The following is an 18,981-nucleotide window of genomic DNA, read 5'->3' on the forward strand; positions in this document are numbered from 1 at the left end:
AAAACTTTTGGTTGGTTTTTTGAAAAGGTAAGCAAAAGTGAGAAACCTTTAGCTAGACTAAGAAAAAAAGAGAGGATTCAAATATAATTAGAAATGGAAGAGAAAATATTACAGCTGATCCTGTAGAAATACAAAGGATCAAAAGAGACTACAGTGATGAATGAAACACCAACAAATTGGATAGCCTTAGAAGAAATAAATGAACTCCTGCAAACATGCGATCCACCAAGACCAAATCCTGAAGGAATAGAAAATCTGACCAGACCAATAATGAGCAAGGAAATTGAATCAGTAATCAAAAATCTCCCAGCAAAGGAAAGCTCAGGACAGAGGTTAATATATATAAGGAAATCATGTAACTCAATAGCAAGAAGAGTAAATAATTTGATTAAAAATGGACAAAGACTTGAATAAACATTTTTTTCCAAAGAAGGTATTCAAATGGCCAACAGGTAAATTAAAAGGTGACTAGTATCACTAATCACCAGAGAAATACAAATGAAAACCACAGTGAGGTATTACTTCACACCTGTTAGAATAGTTATTATCAAGAGATAGCAAGTGTTGGTGAGGATGTGGAAAAATAGGAACTCTTATGCAGTGTTGTTGGAAATATAAATTGGTATGGAGGATTCCCCCAAAATTAAAAATAGAACTACCCTATGTTCCAGTAATTCCATTTCTGGGTATCTGTCCAAATGAAATGAAATCATTGTCTCGAAGAGATAGCTGCACCCCTGTGTTCATTGTAGCATTATTCACGATAGCCAAGACATGAAAGCAACCTGAGTGTCTACTGATGGATGAACGAATAAAAAAAAATGTGGTATTTCGATACAATAGAATATCATAGCCATAAAGAAGGATAGCTGCCATTTGTGACAACATGTCTGGACCTCGAGGGCATTATGCTAAGTGAAATAAATCAGACAGAAAAGGGCAAATACTGTATGATCTCACTTGTATGAGGAATCTAAAAAAAAATTGAATTCCTAGAAATAGTTTGATTGGTGGTTACCATGGACCTCTGGGGATAAGGGCAGTTGGAGGAAGAATGGGTAGAGGTGGCCAAAGTGTAGAAAATTTCCATTATAAATTCTGGTGATGTAAATCAGAGAGGGAGACAAGCCATGAGAGACTCTGGACTCCAGGAAACAAACAGAAGGGAGGAGGGTGGGGGAATGGGGTAACCGGGTGATGGGTATTAAGGAGGGCATGAGTGGTGATGAGCACTGGGTGTTATACACAACTAATGAATAGTTGAACACTACATCAAAACCAAATGATGTACTATATGTTGGCTAATCGAACATAATAAAAAAAATTTAAAAAAAATTCTGGCGATGTACTGTGCAGCATGGTAACTATAGTTAAAAATACTTATTGTATATTTGAAAGTTGCTAAGAGAGTAAATCTTTTTTTTTTTTTAAGATTTTATTTATTTATTTGACAGACAGTCAGCAAGAGAGGGAACACAAGCAGGGGGAGTGGGAGAGGAAGAAGCAGGCTCACAGCCGAGGAGCCTGATGTGGGGCTCGATCCCAGAACGCCGGGATCGCTCGCTGAGCCGAAGGCAGACGTTAACAACTGAGCCACCCAGGCACCCCTAAGAGAGTAAATCTTAAAAATTCTCACCACACACAAAAAAATTGTAACTATACAAAGTAATGGATAACTAACTTTATTGTGGTAATCATTTCATGATGTGTGTATGTATATATTGTATGTATCAAATCATTACTTGTTATATCTTAACATCACACAATGTTTTATGTCAATTACATCTTAATAAAGCTGGGAAAAACCACACACACAAACACAGATGGTGTATGAGAAAGTTTTCTCATGATAGCCTGGACCAAGAGGGTTTCCCCCAAAATTACGGCTATTTTCACATAGGGAACATATGTATTATTTTAAAGTTTCCATGTCTTTGATTTACTTGGGAAAATTGAACATTTTGTAGATGTTAGCTATTTTTATTTACATATTGTCAGTCAGTATTATTTATCTATTTATTAGGGTCCTTATTTTCCTTTTACAACTTTATGTTTAAAAAGCTGCATTATAAGCTTTTCATACATTTTAAGAAATGAATTTGTTATTTTTAACATATACCTTTATACGTTCAATGTATACTTTTAATATACATTGTTATTTTGCAGTTTTTCTCCAAAATGCTTTTAATCTTGTTTGATATCTGTATATGTGGCACTTTTTTATTATGATTTCTTTTTAATACAGTTCTTGTCAATTCAAAGATCAGATAGTTACTCATCTATATTTTCTTGTAATTTTTTTGAAGTTTAATTTTTCTTTTTACTTTATTTCCCCTTTTCTTTCCTTTTTTTTTTTCTCTTTAGTTTCTGTGTTCATCCTTTTGAACCATTTGAAATTTATTTTGTCCGTTGGAGTGGAATGAACAACTGTCTGGCTTACTTAAATAGATAACCAGTTATTCCAGCAGCATTAATTGAATATGCCACAATCTATGTTTAGATTTCCTCATAAAAAGACTAACTTTTTTTTTTTTTTGACCAATGTATTCTTAGGTATTTTATGAATGTTGTTCTTCATTCCCTTCTCCTTGCTACTTTTGGAACAGGATTATTTTTCCATTTCTATATGTAAATCTTTAAAACTCACATTTTAAAGCATGAATTTTAAGCTGAGTCTGGCGACATAACTCAGACAAAATCAGACTTGAGCTTATTTTTCTTTCCTACCAACTTAGCTCTTCTTATAATTCCTATTCTTATTAATGATATCACCACTTACCCACTCATCCCAATCTGAAACCCAGAGGTAATTATGGATTTCAGTCTTTGCAGCTGAATATCCGAGCCCCTCTTTTAATCTTTTCTGCTACTATCTTAAATTAGGCCCTCATTATTTTTATATTAAACCAAAGATCGTGATTTCAGATGCTTACCAGAAGCAGTCAGGTAATAAAATGTGTGAAGGATGCTGGGCAGAAGGGAGTAGAAAGTTGGTAGACTTGGGCAGGATGTCCTGTATTGCAAGGGGGCTGCTGCTTCTCTGTTCCAGGCAGGAATGTGGGCTCATATTTGACCAAGCTGATTTTGTAAGAGTACCAGAAATCTGAATTCTTATGTGAAATCTTCTAATTTCTAAGTCACAGTGCAAGCTAAACAAAATATGACTGCAGGCCACAAATTTGTAACCCTGTGACTATTTATTAGTGCATTCCCCTAACCTGATTTACATTCCTTCAATCTAATCTACTCCCAGCCTTTTCTCCATCCTCCCTGTACTAGCATACTCTATCTGAAGTGCCAATCAGATAGGATTTTAGGGGTGGTTATGTAACCGAACTAAGACGAGTTAGCTCCCTGGTGACTTACTGATAGAAACTGTATCAGGTGGAGTTGTCATACAAAGTCCACTTTATTTGCAGCAAATAAGGAGATCACGGGGAGTAACTTCCAAAACTGATTCCCCAAGCAAGAGTGAATGGGTTCCTTTTATTTAGGGTTAGGATGAATATTTAGAAAGGGGATCCTTGTCATCATGTGTAGAGGCAGGCATAGGGTCACACGTGTGCCTCAAGGAGACATGCCTACACGTACATTGTATGTTACGTTAATGAGGCTTGTGCTCCTCATTAGCAAGAATTTTGCATGATAATGAGGTAGAGGTCACTGTTGGTCACTCCATGGTCCATCTGTGCAGGTGGGAGTAGGTGGGTAAGCTCAAACTGCTGTGGGTGGTCTGGACCCCTTCCCCACGGCAATTGTTTCAGCTTGAGGGATAATTTTGGTTTCCATCATGGGATGCTATGCCCATTGGGTCTTTTGCCTGAGCTGAGAGATAAGCTGGAAAGAAGAACTTAAGAAAAATGTGGGACACAAGGTAGGTAGGTACATGCAGGTGGGCAGTTAAAGTTCAGGTCTTAGGGTCTTGCTGGTGACAGGAGGATTAACTGCATTCAAAGCTGTACCATTCTTAGGAGAGTTCTTGATAACTGCTGAGGAAATGTTATTTGTTGGCTGTTACTTTTCACTTATTAAAAGTCCTGAATGACTCCCATTTATGCTTAGTATATTTTAACATGGCAGAAAGGTATTTTATCATGACTCCCACCTGTCCTTCACCTTCATCTTCTGCTATTTCTGTGCATCTGACTCCTCCCCACCCACCCCAAGATTCAGTTCAAGTATCTTCTACTCTTAAACCCTTGGAGAGCTAATTTCTCCCTTCTTTGCATCCCCATAAGATTGTGAACTCCCTAAGGCAGGGACTATATTTTATCCTTCTTAGTATTCTCAGGAATGTGTGCAGTGTTGGCACATAGTATAAACCTGCAGTAAATGTTAGCTAGAAATAATACAACCAGTAAGAGTGAGTACTGGAACCTGAGCCTTCACCAGACTGAATTTCTTACTCTTCTGAATGTACTGCCCAGAGGAAAGAAACTGGCTGCTCTATTCTTAGGGACCCAGCACATGCAGTATCCAATCTGAGGACCTATTGTAGCTTAGGGCATTATGGTTGTAACTAAATGCTTTTAGAAAAGTTTTTATACTCCAAGGCAGTACAGTAGCATTAAGGATACTTGTTCCTGTGATATGTAGTATGTGGAAACTAAGGTGAAATCTCCAGCTAAGTAGTGTGTTTTGCCAGTCAGGTAAAGCATTTCTGTTTTCCTACTTAGAAGTTTGATAGTAAATGGTTGGAGACACCACATCTATTTATAGGTAGCTTGAGTGCCAGATTTGTTATCTCCTTTCCCCAGGCTTAATGTACGAAAGAATGTTGGACTTAACTATTGGTAGCGTCTCCATTAATGAATAGGGGAGTCTGGAGAAAACACGTGGACAGGAAATTCAAGGGCACCTAGTGTTGTTTTTATCAGTCCAGGAATTCTAGACTTGCAAATTGTATCCTGTTCTTTTTCTGACTAAAGAAAGGGCTTCAGTAAAAGACAAAGGACAGTGTTAAATCCATTAGAGGAATAAATTTGCAATATAATAAGTGCCAGTCATCTAGATCATTCTTTGTAATAATTTGGACACTTCTGTTCTTGGTTTTGTTTAATTTGAAAATTTTAAAGCCTGTTTGTGTCTGGTTAGAAGGAAATTATTTTTTTTTAAAGCTAATTTCTAAAGGATAGCATTTAATCAAGACTGAGGGAAGGATTTGGGCTTTTTCTGCAATTGTATCTCTCAAGTAGGATTTTTTTCTGAAGTTAACATAACACTGATTCTGTAGTTTTTAATCCAAAGGAACTATTACATATGAAACATATAATTTCAACTACATTAAATTTGAGTTCTCTTACTGTCATTTACTAAATGCCTACTGTGGGCTCAGCACTTTGTGAGGTTTTGTAATACTTTCATTACAAAGACAATACAAAGATGAATAGGTTTTGCTCTGATTTGGTTTTTAAACACAGTATACATACTTGCAGGTATGTATATGTAAGTAAGAGTGGAAAGAATTAATCATGATTAGATGATACAGTGTCTGGAAATTGTTTTTCTTTTCTTTTTTTTTTAAGATTTTATTTATTTATGTGACAGAGAGACAGCCAGCAAGAGAGGGAACACAGCAGGGGAGTGGGAGAGGAAGAAGCAGGCTCCCAGTGGAGGAGCCCGATGTGGGACTCAATCCCAGAATGCCAGGATCACGCCCTGAGCCGAAGGCAGACGCTTAACGACTGCGCTACCCAGGCACCCCATGGAAATTGTTTTTCATTACTCAACATCCACCTTTGGATTTTGGAGTTAAACTCATTACATCTTCTTATGATGAGAGAAACCTGATCTTATTTTTATCCCTCTTTTATAAAGACCTCTTACATTTTTATCTAAACAACTTACATTTGGTTCTTACATTTTTATCTAAACCAATTTTATATTTCCCTGTACTGTTGATGTACACAATTACTGATGTTTAGAATTATTTTGAATTCCCTAGCAATTTTTTTATGTTTCACAGAAATGTTCCCCAAAGTTTTGCTCAGTAGTAATTCTGCCCATATCCATCCCCTCAATTTTGCTTCATTTTGGCCCAGTGAGCAGGAGAGCTTAATGCTGGCCATCTCCAGCTACTTTAAAATACCTTGGGCAAGATAGTGATCTGTCTTTTATTTACTTATTTTTAAGAATCTCCCTTAGTCTGATGCCATTAAACATTTAAATTGAATAACGGTTCTCTTTGTTTTGATGCTGTCCTCACCAAGCAATCTTCGGATCCTAATTAAGGCTTTACATCTGTCTAGCTTGCCTAGCCTGCAAGGATTGAATACATTTGCCAGAAGATGCAAGTCTTTGTTCCTTGTTGCTCAATTTCTTATTGTGTAAATCAGTAAATTGCTATTATGTCATGCATATCAGTCTCTTGTGAACTCTGTTAGGCTAAAGTAGCTTCCAGAATTTGATTGCTGTGGGTCTCTGGAAGCTGAAGGCCAGAGCTTGCTCTACGAGGTCCGTTGGCAGCCAGTCAGCTGCCTTCCAAGGCCAGACCCTGAGTTCATCACACATCTTTCTTTCTGGCTTCTACAAACATTACTTAGGTGTTATTTCTTTGCGCTTTTATTAGGAGGCACCACAGAAGATTTTGGTTTGTTGTTTTTTCACCATTCACTTTTTGAAAGGAACATATAGGCCTTGGACAGCCATAGTTGGGTCTTGGCCTTTTTTCCTCCTAGGAACGGGCAAACCAATTTGAAAATTCCTTATCAGGTCCAGATCTTCTGGACAAATGAGAGAACATTCTCAAATCGCTGGATATTGCTCTGTGTTGGAGTTTCCAAATTTTTCCCCTCCTCCAAAGGTTGAAAAAAAAGTTACAGGCACTTCTTTACTTGTGTTTGATGAGAATTATCCATGAACTTAAATTTCATATGCCTAAAGGAAGCTCCTTAGAATACTACCTGCAAATTTTATTTCTCTCCCCCTTTTGAGGATTTAGGGTGCATATTAGTATATTAAAGATGCTGAGAAGTCTTGAAATAAGATACTTGTTTAATTTGGTTTAATATGGATTTCCTAAATTTATTTGAATTCCTTAACTTCTAGTCCATCTTCTTTGGCCTTCCGTCTGTCATCAAATCCCAATTAAGTGGGATTCAGGATGTCTGCTGTATACCCTGCCTATTCCACTTTTTCTTCTTTGACTTTTCTACATCTGATCCTGAAACACAGAACCCGAATCCAGTGATTCTGAGGTTTCTAAAGATGGTGTGGCAGCATTGTCTTAGATGGTATTCTAAGAAGAGCAACTCAGTACTCAAAAATCATTTGCCTGTGATAATTCTTGAGTTCCATTTGTTTTTATTTTTTATTGTTTTTTAAAAATAATATTCATTACGTTAAAGCACGTAGAGCACATTAAAAAATTAAATAGGTGCCTCAAATAATGTCTTACATTTGTATAAGCCATTGTGGCTTTGCTGTGTATCATCTTAGATGGCCTTAGACTATGCCTGTGAACCAGGCAGAGCAAATATTATAAAACCCCTTTTGAGTTCAGAGTATTCTAGTCATTCAAATAAGACCTCACAATCATTAGCAGCAGGGCGTGGATTAGATCTCGAAATTTTTGACTCCTAGGTTCAGTAATTTCTTTTCCTATAGTTGCATATTAGCCAACCTTTATAGAGTACTTCATTTTTTGCCAGTTCTTCCAACTCTTCCTCCACCCCCCATTCGACAGGTTGACTCATTCATTAAGGACTACTATGTGTCAGATACAGTGCTATTGTAGTGAATACTCAAAAATGAATGGGGAAAAATTCTTGCCCAGAGGTGCTCCTAGTTTAGTGGGAGAGACAAATGAGTGCTAAATACCAGTATCTGAGATATATTGGTACAGGTGCTAGGCAACACGCATGGAGAAATACCAAATGTTAGGCCTCTTCCTGTAGGGAATGTTAGAGAAGTCGTCACAGTGAGACTTGAGCTAAACTGGGTCTTAAAAGTCAGAAGTGATTGGGGATAGGTCATGCAGGGGTTTGGAGGCAGGAAAGAGCTGAGTATATTGGGAGAAGAGGGGGTGGGAGGGCAGTGGAGAAGGCTAGACAGTCAAGTTGGAGACAGCACCTGGAGTTGGATCCTGACTCCACAGCACACCAGCCTGGTGACTTTAATAAGCTTCATTTCCTTACTTCGCACGGTTGTTGTGAGCAGGAAATGCACTCGTGCTTAGGAAGGGCCACTCTCTTAAATCCTCTGGGGAAAAAAGGGAGAAATCAGTGAACAAAATATCATAGGATTCCTAATAGGCACAACCATTCAGTGTCTGTGAGTTGCCTTTGTTTATCATGCTAAGCTAATTTGATATGCTATAGGCAGTGAGGAGACGTGAATGATTTTAAACAAGTGACGTGTTCAACTTCTTGTTCTAAAAACCTTTAGAGTAGTCAGCAGAGGAACAAGCTCGTGAGGCTAAAATAATAGATTCGTATTTAGACATAATGACTTTGAGGCTTATGCAGTACATTGAGGTATAAAGCCAGTAAGAGGGCAGTGGAACCGGGAATTTGCCAGAGTTAAATTGTATACTTTCAACCTTGATGCTGAAGAACAAGAAAGTTCTTTTGGTTCATCCCATTATCCCTGGAGTTTACTGCAGTTCCGGTCCATACGCAGGGGTCTCTCTCTTCACGTAATTAGGGAGAGGTGGGTGTTGGGGAGCAGGTGTCAAGTTTGGGGAATGCTTTTCCGGCTAATGGTGTAACGTTGGATGCTCGCTGTTGGCAATCTAGATCTGCTCTACGTCTGTTACGATGCCCGTCCAGTCAAGCAAAAACCTCTTTACTGCATGAAACCATTCCAGTGCTTTTTGGTCCTGATGTAGACTGTAGGGGACAAGTCTCTTAGGGTCAGTGCCCACTAGTAGCAGCCACCACAGTTCAGTCTGTCCCCCCAACCCTTCCACAAAGGAGCCATTTTGCTACATTCCTTGTCTTACTGTCCAAATTATCTTCTTCACACCAGTACTTCATTTGGCTGGCCCAGTGGTTTTTCAGAGATGACACTTGAATGGCTTTAAGTAGACACACATTGCCCAGTGAAGGTCCCAAAACATCTCTACTGTCACCTGGCTTGATTCATTTGTACTTTCTGCCTGACACCTACGGGCATTTGAGTGTCACTTGAAAATGAAGTGGACTTCACAGTCTGGAAAAGTACACCGGACCTTGTTACAGCACTTTCTGAAAGGACAAAGAATTCAGAATGAAATAGGGCCACAAGGGCTTCATCCAAAGGGGCTTGTTTTTAAAAGTGGTTTACCCATAAAGCCTGAATGTGTAAGAATTGCTTCAGACTGATGTTTGTGTGCGGATTTGATACACTGCTTTGTGTTTCCTAGAACCTATATGGCAGAAGCTACTTCCTACTATTTAACTGGACTACATTAACTCTAGGAGACTTAACGTTTACTGCAGGCATATATATTAACAAAATCTTGTGGATTTTGTTTAGTGATCAATAAAACAACAGCAAAATAGATCGAACCTCTTGTTTTGAATGCTTGTTGACCACAACCTTTTGTATAAAATGTGTCCATGTTGTGTGGACTGGTGCTTCTTGACTCTGATGGTGCCAACACAAAAATAATTTCTATTGCTTCCTCTTTCTTTACTAGCATTGTGTTATTTATAATGTGAAAGACTTGGATGTCTTAACTGTTAGCATAGAATTTTGCTTAGCAGAAACTAAACCATCTCCAGAGTTTATTATGAAGGATAGAAAGTGTTTTTCTACTGAAAATTTGTGTTTATATGTTGTTTCAGTTTCGGTTACTATGGCAATGACGGCAGGGACTACAAACACCTTTCCTATGAGCAACCATACCCGGGAAAGAGTGACTGTGGCCAAGCTCACGTTGGAGAATTTTTACAGCAACCTAATTTTACAGCATGAAGAGAGAGAAACCAGGTACAGTAAAGGCTGGTCAGAATTTTCTGTTTGGTTTAATAAGCTGTTAGGTTGCAAGTGGGGTGTAAACGTGTTGTCCATTAATAATATAAATATTGTGGATCCCTGTATGCTGTTTTTAGGCTCCCTGAACTAACAGTATCTCGAGTTATTTTCGCAGAGTGGTTTCTTGTCCTGTGCACCCATATACTTAAATCACATGTCAATGACTATCTTCAATAAAACATTTCTAACCATGAAATTATGATATATCTTTATACTTTATGAATAATTAATATTATTAATTATCCAAAAACATATGTAGAGTGTAAGTGGAGGTGGAAGAATAAAAACATGAATGACATGTTATTTTGTCTTTAGAAAACTCTAGTAAGGGAGACAAGGCCCATAAATATTACATGAAAGAGTGAAAAGCATCCCTAAGAGAAGGGCAAAGAAAGGAGAGATTGCTTTTGACTAAAGTAACTGGGAGGGCGTCATAAATGGTGGTGGCATTTATCAGGGCTCTCAAGGAAGAGTATTAATTATACATGCATTAATGGGAGAAGAAGGAGATAAAAGAGCAGGAGACAGAAGAAACCGCCTTTGGTGCTGGGTCAAGCAAGGGCCAGTTGAGCTTGAGCTGGATTTCAGCATTCCCAGGGAGCCTTAGATGCTTTGTTAATGTAGCTCTTCTCATGGGAGTTGAAAGGCTTGAAGATTTTTTAACAGAATCAGTGATCACGGGTGTTTCTCTAGAAAAGTACTTTAGGTATGATGTACAGAATGGATTGTGGGTGGAGAGATAAGAAACAGGAAAGGCTAGTGATGTAGTCCAGGCACATAGAAAGGAGGCTTGAATTAGGATCGTGACAACAGCAGTAGAATAGAACTTAGGAGCAAGAAAGATTGACAAAAATGGCGCCTAGTTAGGTATGAAATGTTGGACAGTTCTAACTACAGATCAGCCAAGCTGAAGAGAATTGAACTAGAAAATAGAACTTAAGTAATTATTCAGAAGTCAACCTAGAGACACAGAGTCGGCCAATATGAAGGAGAGTTAAGAAATATGGAAAATAGCGAGGACAGCTAACATCTTTAACCGAAGTTCCTAAAGGAAGAGAAGAAAGAGGCTGGAGTGGAAGCAGATTAAACTAAATTCACCATCAGCAAAACTTCCAGAAGATTCAATTTAGCCTAAAGGAAAGCAATCACAAACAGATCTAAGTGTAAATATGTGGATAAATTTCAACACAAATGGCATAAAAACAACAACAATAATGATAATGTCTTGTACATTTTTTAAAGTAGAATTAAAATATTTTCCAGTGGTGCACTATCAGTCAGGAGGGAAGTAAGTATAATTGAAGTGTTCCTAGCAATCTTTGTATCTCCGTGATAGAGGTACAACCTACAGAGGGGTAAGGATTGATTCATTTCAGACTAATAGAGTTTATAACTTCCAAACTAGTAGAAGGGAAACAATGGAATGAGGAAGAATTCTGGTTCAAAATAAGGCAAGGGAAAAAGAAAAACTAAAACACCAAAAAGTCGACACAAATAGAAACTACACAATCAGTTAGAAATGAATCCAAACATATGAGTAATTATACTAATTGTAAATACAATGAAAGTCTCTGGAAATCATCCAATCACCAAGGGAGAGTGAACAAAGTAGAAGAGAATCAGGGAAAGAAAGACTGCTTTTTCAGGAGGCAGACACTGAAGTTATGCATCAGAATTTTGAAGGCTCATTGTCTTTTCTTGATGAAGTCTTTCAGTAATTCAGTTTTACCCTGTATTTCCAAACAAAGGAAAGTAAGAATGAAAGTATCTGCTGTTATTTCAAGAAGAAAAAAAAAAGGGCAGTCTTGGCTTGGTGCTGTGGAAGTCATATTAAATAGCTCATATTTTCTAAAAGCTTATACTTTAGGACTACATGTGATGAATTTTTAAGGCTTAACTAATTGGATAAATACATAAGCCAAATAAAGCACCAATCAGAACAAAATGTCAGGGCATTTAGGAGGAACAGTATTTTTTTTTTCAGGTACAAGAGAAGCCACAGGTCTTCTCAATTAGATAAGGTGGAAATGGATGAAGGTTACTGCCTCTCTCTCCAGAGTAAGGGATGATTTCATGAAGGTAGTCTTGGCAAGCAGTGAAGAAGGGAGGCAGTAGAGATTTGACGGAAGAATGAAGTCGCTTGTATACTGATGGGCCCTCACAGATTAGCGGTTCTCCTCCACTGTGGAGTCCGTCTGCAGAGGAGAAAACTCAGAATCATTCAACAAGCAGCTCTGCAGGGCGCAGAGCGGCATGACGGCAAGCACAGAGCTCACTCCATTTTAAGGGTTGGGCTTCGGAAAATAGTGTGTAAATAACAGATAAAAATCAGCGTGGTAAGCACCCAGGTTTCTCTTACAAATGTTGAGGAAGTATGCAGAGAACATGTCGTTAGGTGTCATTGCCATTGGGGTGCTGTTTATGAACAGCCTTTAGATATTTTTGTTATGAATTTTCCATAAGAGTAATGGGTTAGGAAAGGGCTTACCTTTAGACATATTATCATAAGTGACAAATGCTTAAAAAATGTATATGATGATTTCAATCCTCAACCCTTCTATTCCCATGGAGTTAAATCCTGGAAAGTTAGTCTTATTCTAACATACTCCAAAACTAATTAGGAAGAGCTCTTTCAGGTTTATCTTTAGGATAAACCAATATGATAGAAATAAAATGATGACTATTCAGTTGGAAATGAGTTCAAAATTTGTATCACAGCCATCTCTAGTTACCAGTTACTTTATCCACCCACCCCCTCTCCTCCCCATCCCCCCACAGTGCTTAGCTTAACTAACTTAGGTGGTATCATTTAAAAATGATGAATAACTGGACTTGGCTATACCTAGAAAAGCAAATGTTCCGGTGGTTAATGTTTTTTTTTTTTATGTACAGTTTTCAAAGAATTAGAATAAAATACACTCAATTGCATTGAAATTTTTTTTCTGACTGATTAGGAAATCAAGCTTAGACTTTAAATGAAGGACTTCCACAAGCTCATTTAGCTAATAAGGATTAGAATCAGGATTCAAACAGGGATATCCACCTTAAATATTTACTCTTTTAGTCACTATAGTTACTTTTATATACTTCTAATGTAAACACTGATAAATGTTAATGATTTTGGTTGTTTGAATATTAGACAACAGATTTTCCTTATTAGAACATTAGTCACCTTTGTAATCATTGATTTAAGCAGCATTAGAAGCACAGTTTTCATTTGGCCAATATGATAAAGTGAAGTCTGGGTTGGGTTTATATTTTGAGAAAGAAAACTACCAACTTAAAAGATTTTTTTTTTTAGCATAACAAACTGAAGTGGTAAACTCGAATAAATAAGTGAACATTTCTTAAATGGGAATAGTTAGGAATGTATTTAAAATTTAAATTATTTTTTCTTTGAAAAGGCAGAAGAAATTAGAAGTGGCCATGGAAGAGGAAGGATTAGCAGATGAAGAGGTAACTACGTTAGCTGTAATTACTGTGACTGTATTAATGATACTATGTACTTGAAAGTTACTAAGAATGGATCTTAAATGTCTCACTATTAAAAAAAAAAGACTTATATGAGGCAACGGATGTTAACCAGCCTTATTGTCGTAATCATTTCGTGATATGTACGTGCATCAGAACATCACACTGTAGATGTTGGGGTGTTGTATGTATGTCAGTTATATCCCAAGAAAGTTAGTGGGGTTGTGGGGGGTGGGGCTAATTTCTGTATAATGGCAACCCCAGTAACTTTTTCATTTATTGATATCAGATGATTTTATAACGTAGGTAATGTGGATTTCATCATTTGAATATGGGCTTCTTACTTTGTTCCTATGATGGAGATCTTTAAAAGGAGGCAGCTTTTTATTATTTTAATTCCAAGAACATAGATTTAATGAACAGGGTCTACAGTAGCCTAAGTGCATGGAACCAGAAAAGTGCGCTCCAAGAAGAATCAGTGAATCGCCAAATCTTCTCACATTTTTTCCTGAATATTTCTTAAAACCGTCTAGTTCTTTGGGGCGCCTGGGTAGCGCAGTTGTTAAGCGTCTGCTTTCGGCTCAGGGCGTGATCCTGGTGTTCCGGAATCGAGTCCCACATCGGGCTCCTCCGCTGGGAGCCTGCTTCTTCCTCTCCCACTCCCCCTGCTTGTGTTCCCTCTCTTGCTGGCTGTCTCTCTGTCACATAAATAAATAAATAAAATCTTAAAAAAAAAAAACACAACCATCCAGTTCTCTAGTCCAGTGCCTCTCCCCTCCTTTAAACTACTGTGTGTTTCACCTGAAGAAAAACTACCCCCAGCTGGACTCACTTCCTGTAGTCTGGGCCCCACTCCCACCCCCAGGTTTTCTGTCCACCTCACCCACAGTTCTCTGTCTACAAACGGGTTTGATCACGTCACTCTATTGCTTAATATCCTTCACTGGCTCCCGAGTACTCTTGGATGAGGGTAGACTTTAACATTAATGCGTAAGAGCCTTCACAGTTTGGCCTCTGCGTTCTCTCTTTAGCCTCATCTCTTGTTCCCCATCCCCACACTAACCACCACTACTGAGTAACTTCCACGCTCTTGCCTATGGACCTTTCACAGGCTATTCTGCCGCTTAGAACTTCCTTACTCTTGCCCAATTCCCTTTATTCTTCAGGAAGCTCTGGGCCTCACTTCAGGTCTCAGTTCCACTGGGAAATCTTCCCTAATCTCTTGAGGTACTCTTCCTACATTCTGCGTGAACACTGTTCCTGTCCCTGAGGCGTCCCTAAATACCCTTTCCTCACAGTAGAAACTCCGTAATGTCTTATTCAGCTTTGTACCTCCAGGGATGGCAGAGGTCTATAGATATAATAAGTATTTGGTGAATAAAGGAACAATGAATGACCTTTCCCTCAAGGAGTTTACCAGTTAGGAGGAGAGATGATATGTGTGTGTGTAAAAATATGTATACATGATAGAATGTGGCAAACTTTGAAAATACAGGGATTTTCTATATAGGGAGTCAGAAAAGGTTTCATGGAAGAGGTAACAACTGATTTCATCTTAGAAAAATAGGTAGATTTACATTAGAATTAAGCGATAAATACAAAATAATTGCAGAACAATGAACTATAAAGGATGCAGTAAAGGAAATAGCAAAGTAAATTGACAGTACATATGGAAAGGCTAGGCTGATATTAGTTTACTAAGAAATGTACACTTGTTTTCTAGGCAATAGGGAGATACAACCAAGATGAATTAGTTTAACAGTTTTCAGTGATCAGAAAAGAATTTCTATCCTTTAAGAGTGGTCTTCCAAATGATGCTTTGTTTAATCTTTATTATTTAATCTTCCCTGTACCTTTCCTAGGACTGTTCCTTTATTTGTCTGCTGGCACTGTTTAAATAAAATAAGATATTTTATGATTTGTACCAAACGTGATTACTTGGTTAATCAGTTGACTCAATCTAGAAAACCCAAATTATTTGTGTAAAATTGCTATGATAAACGTTTTAAAAACTCATTTAATTATATTCTTTAAGCTTTAAATGAGAACGGTTGTGATTTAGATCTGTATTACAATCAATAAAGAAAAAATAAAGCTCAGCACACCTTTCTCATTTATTCATTAGTATTAACTTTCTTATTAGTCTTATTGGATTAATGTCTATTATGCATCATTATATTTATATATATATATTTTTTTATTTTAATTTTTTTTATTATGTTAGTCACCATACAGTACGTCCCTGGTTTCTGATGTAAAGTTTGATGATTCATTAGTTGCATATAACACCCAGTGCACCATGCAATACGTGCCCTCCTTACTACCCATCACCGGTCTATCCCATTCCCCCACCCCCTCCTCTGAAGCCCTCAGTTTGTTTCTCAGAGTCCATAGTCTCTCATGTTTCATTCCCCCTTCTGATTACCCCTTTTCTTTATCCCTTTCTTCCCCTACCGATCTTCCTAGTTCTTATGTTCCATAGATGAGAGAAATCATATAATTGTCTTTCTCTGCTTGACTTATTTCACTTAGCATTATCTCCTCCAGTGCTGTCCATGTTTATATACATATATATAATGTATAAGAGATCTGAAGCATAAGATCTTAATTTGAAATCTCGAGGGAGAAATTATAAAAACAGATGCTCGGGGGCCAAGTAGATAACAGGAATAAGGGAAGCCAGCTGGGTTGTTTTCATGACATCTTAGGTTATATGTTCTTCTGATCCAACACCCTTTGTTTGCACATTCAACTTCTAAGAATATTTTTTTTCTTCCACAAAGAAATAGACTCTCTTTTTTTCTTTTTCTGAAATATCTGATCCTCACAGTTTATCTTTTGATAAAGACATACCCCTTTTCATTTTACTGAAAGGAGATAGGAGCACCGGCCCCATTCTTCTTGTCACCTGATGACGGGCATCGATGGTGGAGACTGTGACCAATTAGAGTCCATCAAAAGGGGACTGACCACCACTTTGGCCACACTGTTTTCCAAGAGAGGCTGGAAATCTGGACTTTTATGTGACATCACCTGCTTTTTAAAAATATCGGCAAATAATTCAAGTGTTTTAAAAACAACTTTCAGGCCAAATCAAATACATCTGTGGGTTGAATGCAGTTTGTAGCTCCTGGTTTGCAATCTCTGCTCTGTACCAGGAAGTGCTAAATACATTTAGAGCTGTTTTCTTTAATTCTTCTAATTAAGTTATAGAAAATGTGATATGTTTTATATCAAAAAAGTTAGTGGCCCATGGTAACTATAAAACTTCTAAAATTTTTCCGTGAGGATATTTTAATTCTACAAATGCTTATTGTTAGGCCCCATGCTAGGTCTTAGATTATGTCAAATTCTACAAAGTAGATATTCTCTCTTAACCTTGATATAACATATGTTGCAGCTATCATTATGTGGGGTGGATTTTTCCTTTTAAAGATTTTATTTATTTATTAGAGAAGAGAGAGAGAGCATGAGCGGGGGCTGGGAGGGCAGAGGAAGAGGGAGAAGCAGGCTCCCCTCTGAGCAGCAGCCCCCCCCCCCCGCCCGCATCATGACCTGAGCTGAAGGCAGACACTTAACGGACTGAGCCACACAGGCACCCTGGGGTGAATTTTTTAAAAAATAAAATTGTTTTATAAAAATCTAATTTTAAATTTGAAACTAGTATTTATCCTTAATTCTTTCCTAACAGAAAATCTTTGTGAAATAATTTGTGAAAGTTATTTGTGAAAATTAAACCATGTAATGTGGTCACGTAGAGCATATATGCGGAGATGAAGTTGCCAGCTGAATGCTCTTGTATCTCAGAACTTCTGTGTACACTGTCTGTCTTATTAAAAAACCGAACATCCCACAGATCAAGAATTTGAGGAACATCCATTTAAAAAGGAACAGAGAAAGGAAGAAAACAATGTATGTCTAGTTTTGTTTCACTTAAGAAAATCCCATCAGACATGGAATATTATTCACTCTAATGGAAAAACAAAATAAACAAATTTAAGCTGCAAAAGGGAGCCTTGAAATGTTAAGCCTGCCCACAGATTTTTCTCTTTGGCCGGAAAGGATATGATTACCGCAAAAATGTCATTTGTTTTTCAAGGCTACTTAATCTACACAAGTCGTGAGCAGATACGCCAACATGCTTTTTTTCATCAATATATTTTTTTGAGTTTATTAACTTTTTTATTTTAATTCCCAGTGTAGTCAACATACAGTGTTGTATCAGTTTCAGGTGTACAACAATTCTGTACATTACTCAGTGTTCATCATGTCATCAATATATTTTAAGATTTATTGATTTGAGAGAGAAAGAGAGGCTCCAGCTGAGCGTGGAGCCCTACATGGGGTTCCATTTCACGACTTGAATCGAAACCAAGAGTCAGGCGCTCCATCAATATATTTTTTTATGCTAGCTTGCTTCACCTCCCCCTGGACTGCAACACTGATTTTAAGGCTAATATAATGGGGGGGGGGCACCTGGGTGGCTCAGTTGGTTAAGCAATGGACTCTTGGTCTTGGCTCAGGTCATGATCTCAGGGTGGTAGGGCCTCGGGCTCCGCCCAGCGGGGAGCCCACTTCCCCTCTCCTCTTGCCCCCCCGCCCCCGCTCGCACCCACTCTCTAGCTCTCTAAAATAAAAATAAATAAATCTTTAAAAAAAGACTAATATCATGGAATAGGGTTTTGTTTTTAAGTAATGTAACAATGTTATAGTGAGGTCCCATTTTTTTAGAATTATGTGCTCCATATACTCGTGATTCTCCCTTTTTGCCATTAAATAGCTGTGCCCCAGACTACATAAACATTGTTTACTTGCTACATTACACAAGCTATTAAATATTAGTGAACATTATTTTCTTTAGTGGCCTCTCTTCTGTTGATTTTGAGCATGATTATGAAAGTATGTGATGAGATCATATTTTCCATTCAGATTAGACAAGTTTTTTTCTTTTTTTTTTTAAATATTTTATTTATTTATTCGACAGAGATAGAGACAACCAGCGAGAGAGGGAACACAAGCAGGGGGAGAGGGAGAGGAAGAAGCAGGCTCATAGCAGAGGAGCCTGACGTGGGGCTCGATCCCATAACGGTGGGATCACGCCCTGAGCCGAAGGCAGACGCTTAACAACTGAGCCACCCAGGCGCCCCAGATTAGACAAGTTTCTGAAACTACACCCAACTGTACTTCATTTTATAGTCCAGAAAGTCAGAAACCCAGAAAGAATTTCAAAATTCTTATAGTTATTCATTTATGTAATTAAAACACCCCCCCAAACCGCTTTACTGTTTTGAAAGACATGGTACTATAGTGCCCCCATGTGGCCTTTTTAATTAGTCTTAAAACAAGCTGCTTTTTTGGGCTCTCTGGGTTTTTTTAAATCATTCAGTGGGCATTTTTGAACAAAAAAATAGTCTTCACTGTTTCCACCATTGATGTACCTACGTGTGTAACTTCATTCAGCTGTTTAAAGATGTTTACATCGGGGGCGCCTGCGTGGCACAGCGGTTAAGCGTCTGCCTTCAGCTCAGGGCGTGATCCCGGCGTTATGGGATC

General features: G+C 37.9%; 1 protein-coding gene across 1 annotated transcript in view; it reads left to right on the plus strand.

Moving 5' to 3' along the window:
• STK38L (serine/threonine kinase 38 like) overlaps positions 1 to 18,981 on the plus strand; it is an 88,584-nt gene that overhangs the window by 42,991 nt on the left and 26,612 nt on the right. The window contains exons 3-4 of the mRNA XM_034646010.1: positions 9,768 to 9,912; positions 13,362 to 13,443. Of these exons, the coding sequence (XP_034501901.1) occupies positions 9,768 to 9,912; positions 13,362 to 13,443 (227 nt within the window). The remainder of the gene's footprint in view (positions 1 to 9,767; positions 9,913 to 13,361; positions 13,444 to 18,981) is intronic.

The sequence above is a fragment of the Ailuropoda melanoleuca genome, chromosome 16 (assembly GCF_002007445.2).
Source record: "Ailuropoda melanoleuca isolate Jingjing chromosome 16, ASM200744v2, whole genome shotgun sequence".
Taxonomy (NCBI): Eukaryota; Metazoa; Chordata; class Mammalia; order Carnivora; family Ursidae; genus Ailuropoda; species Ailuropoda melanoleuca.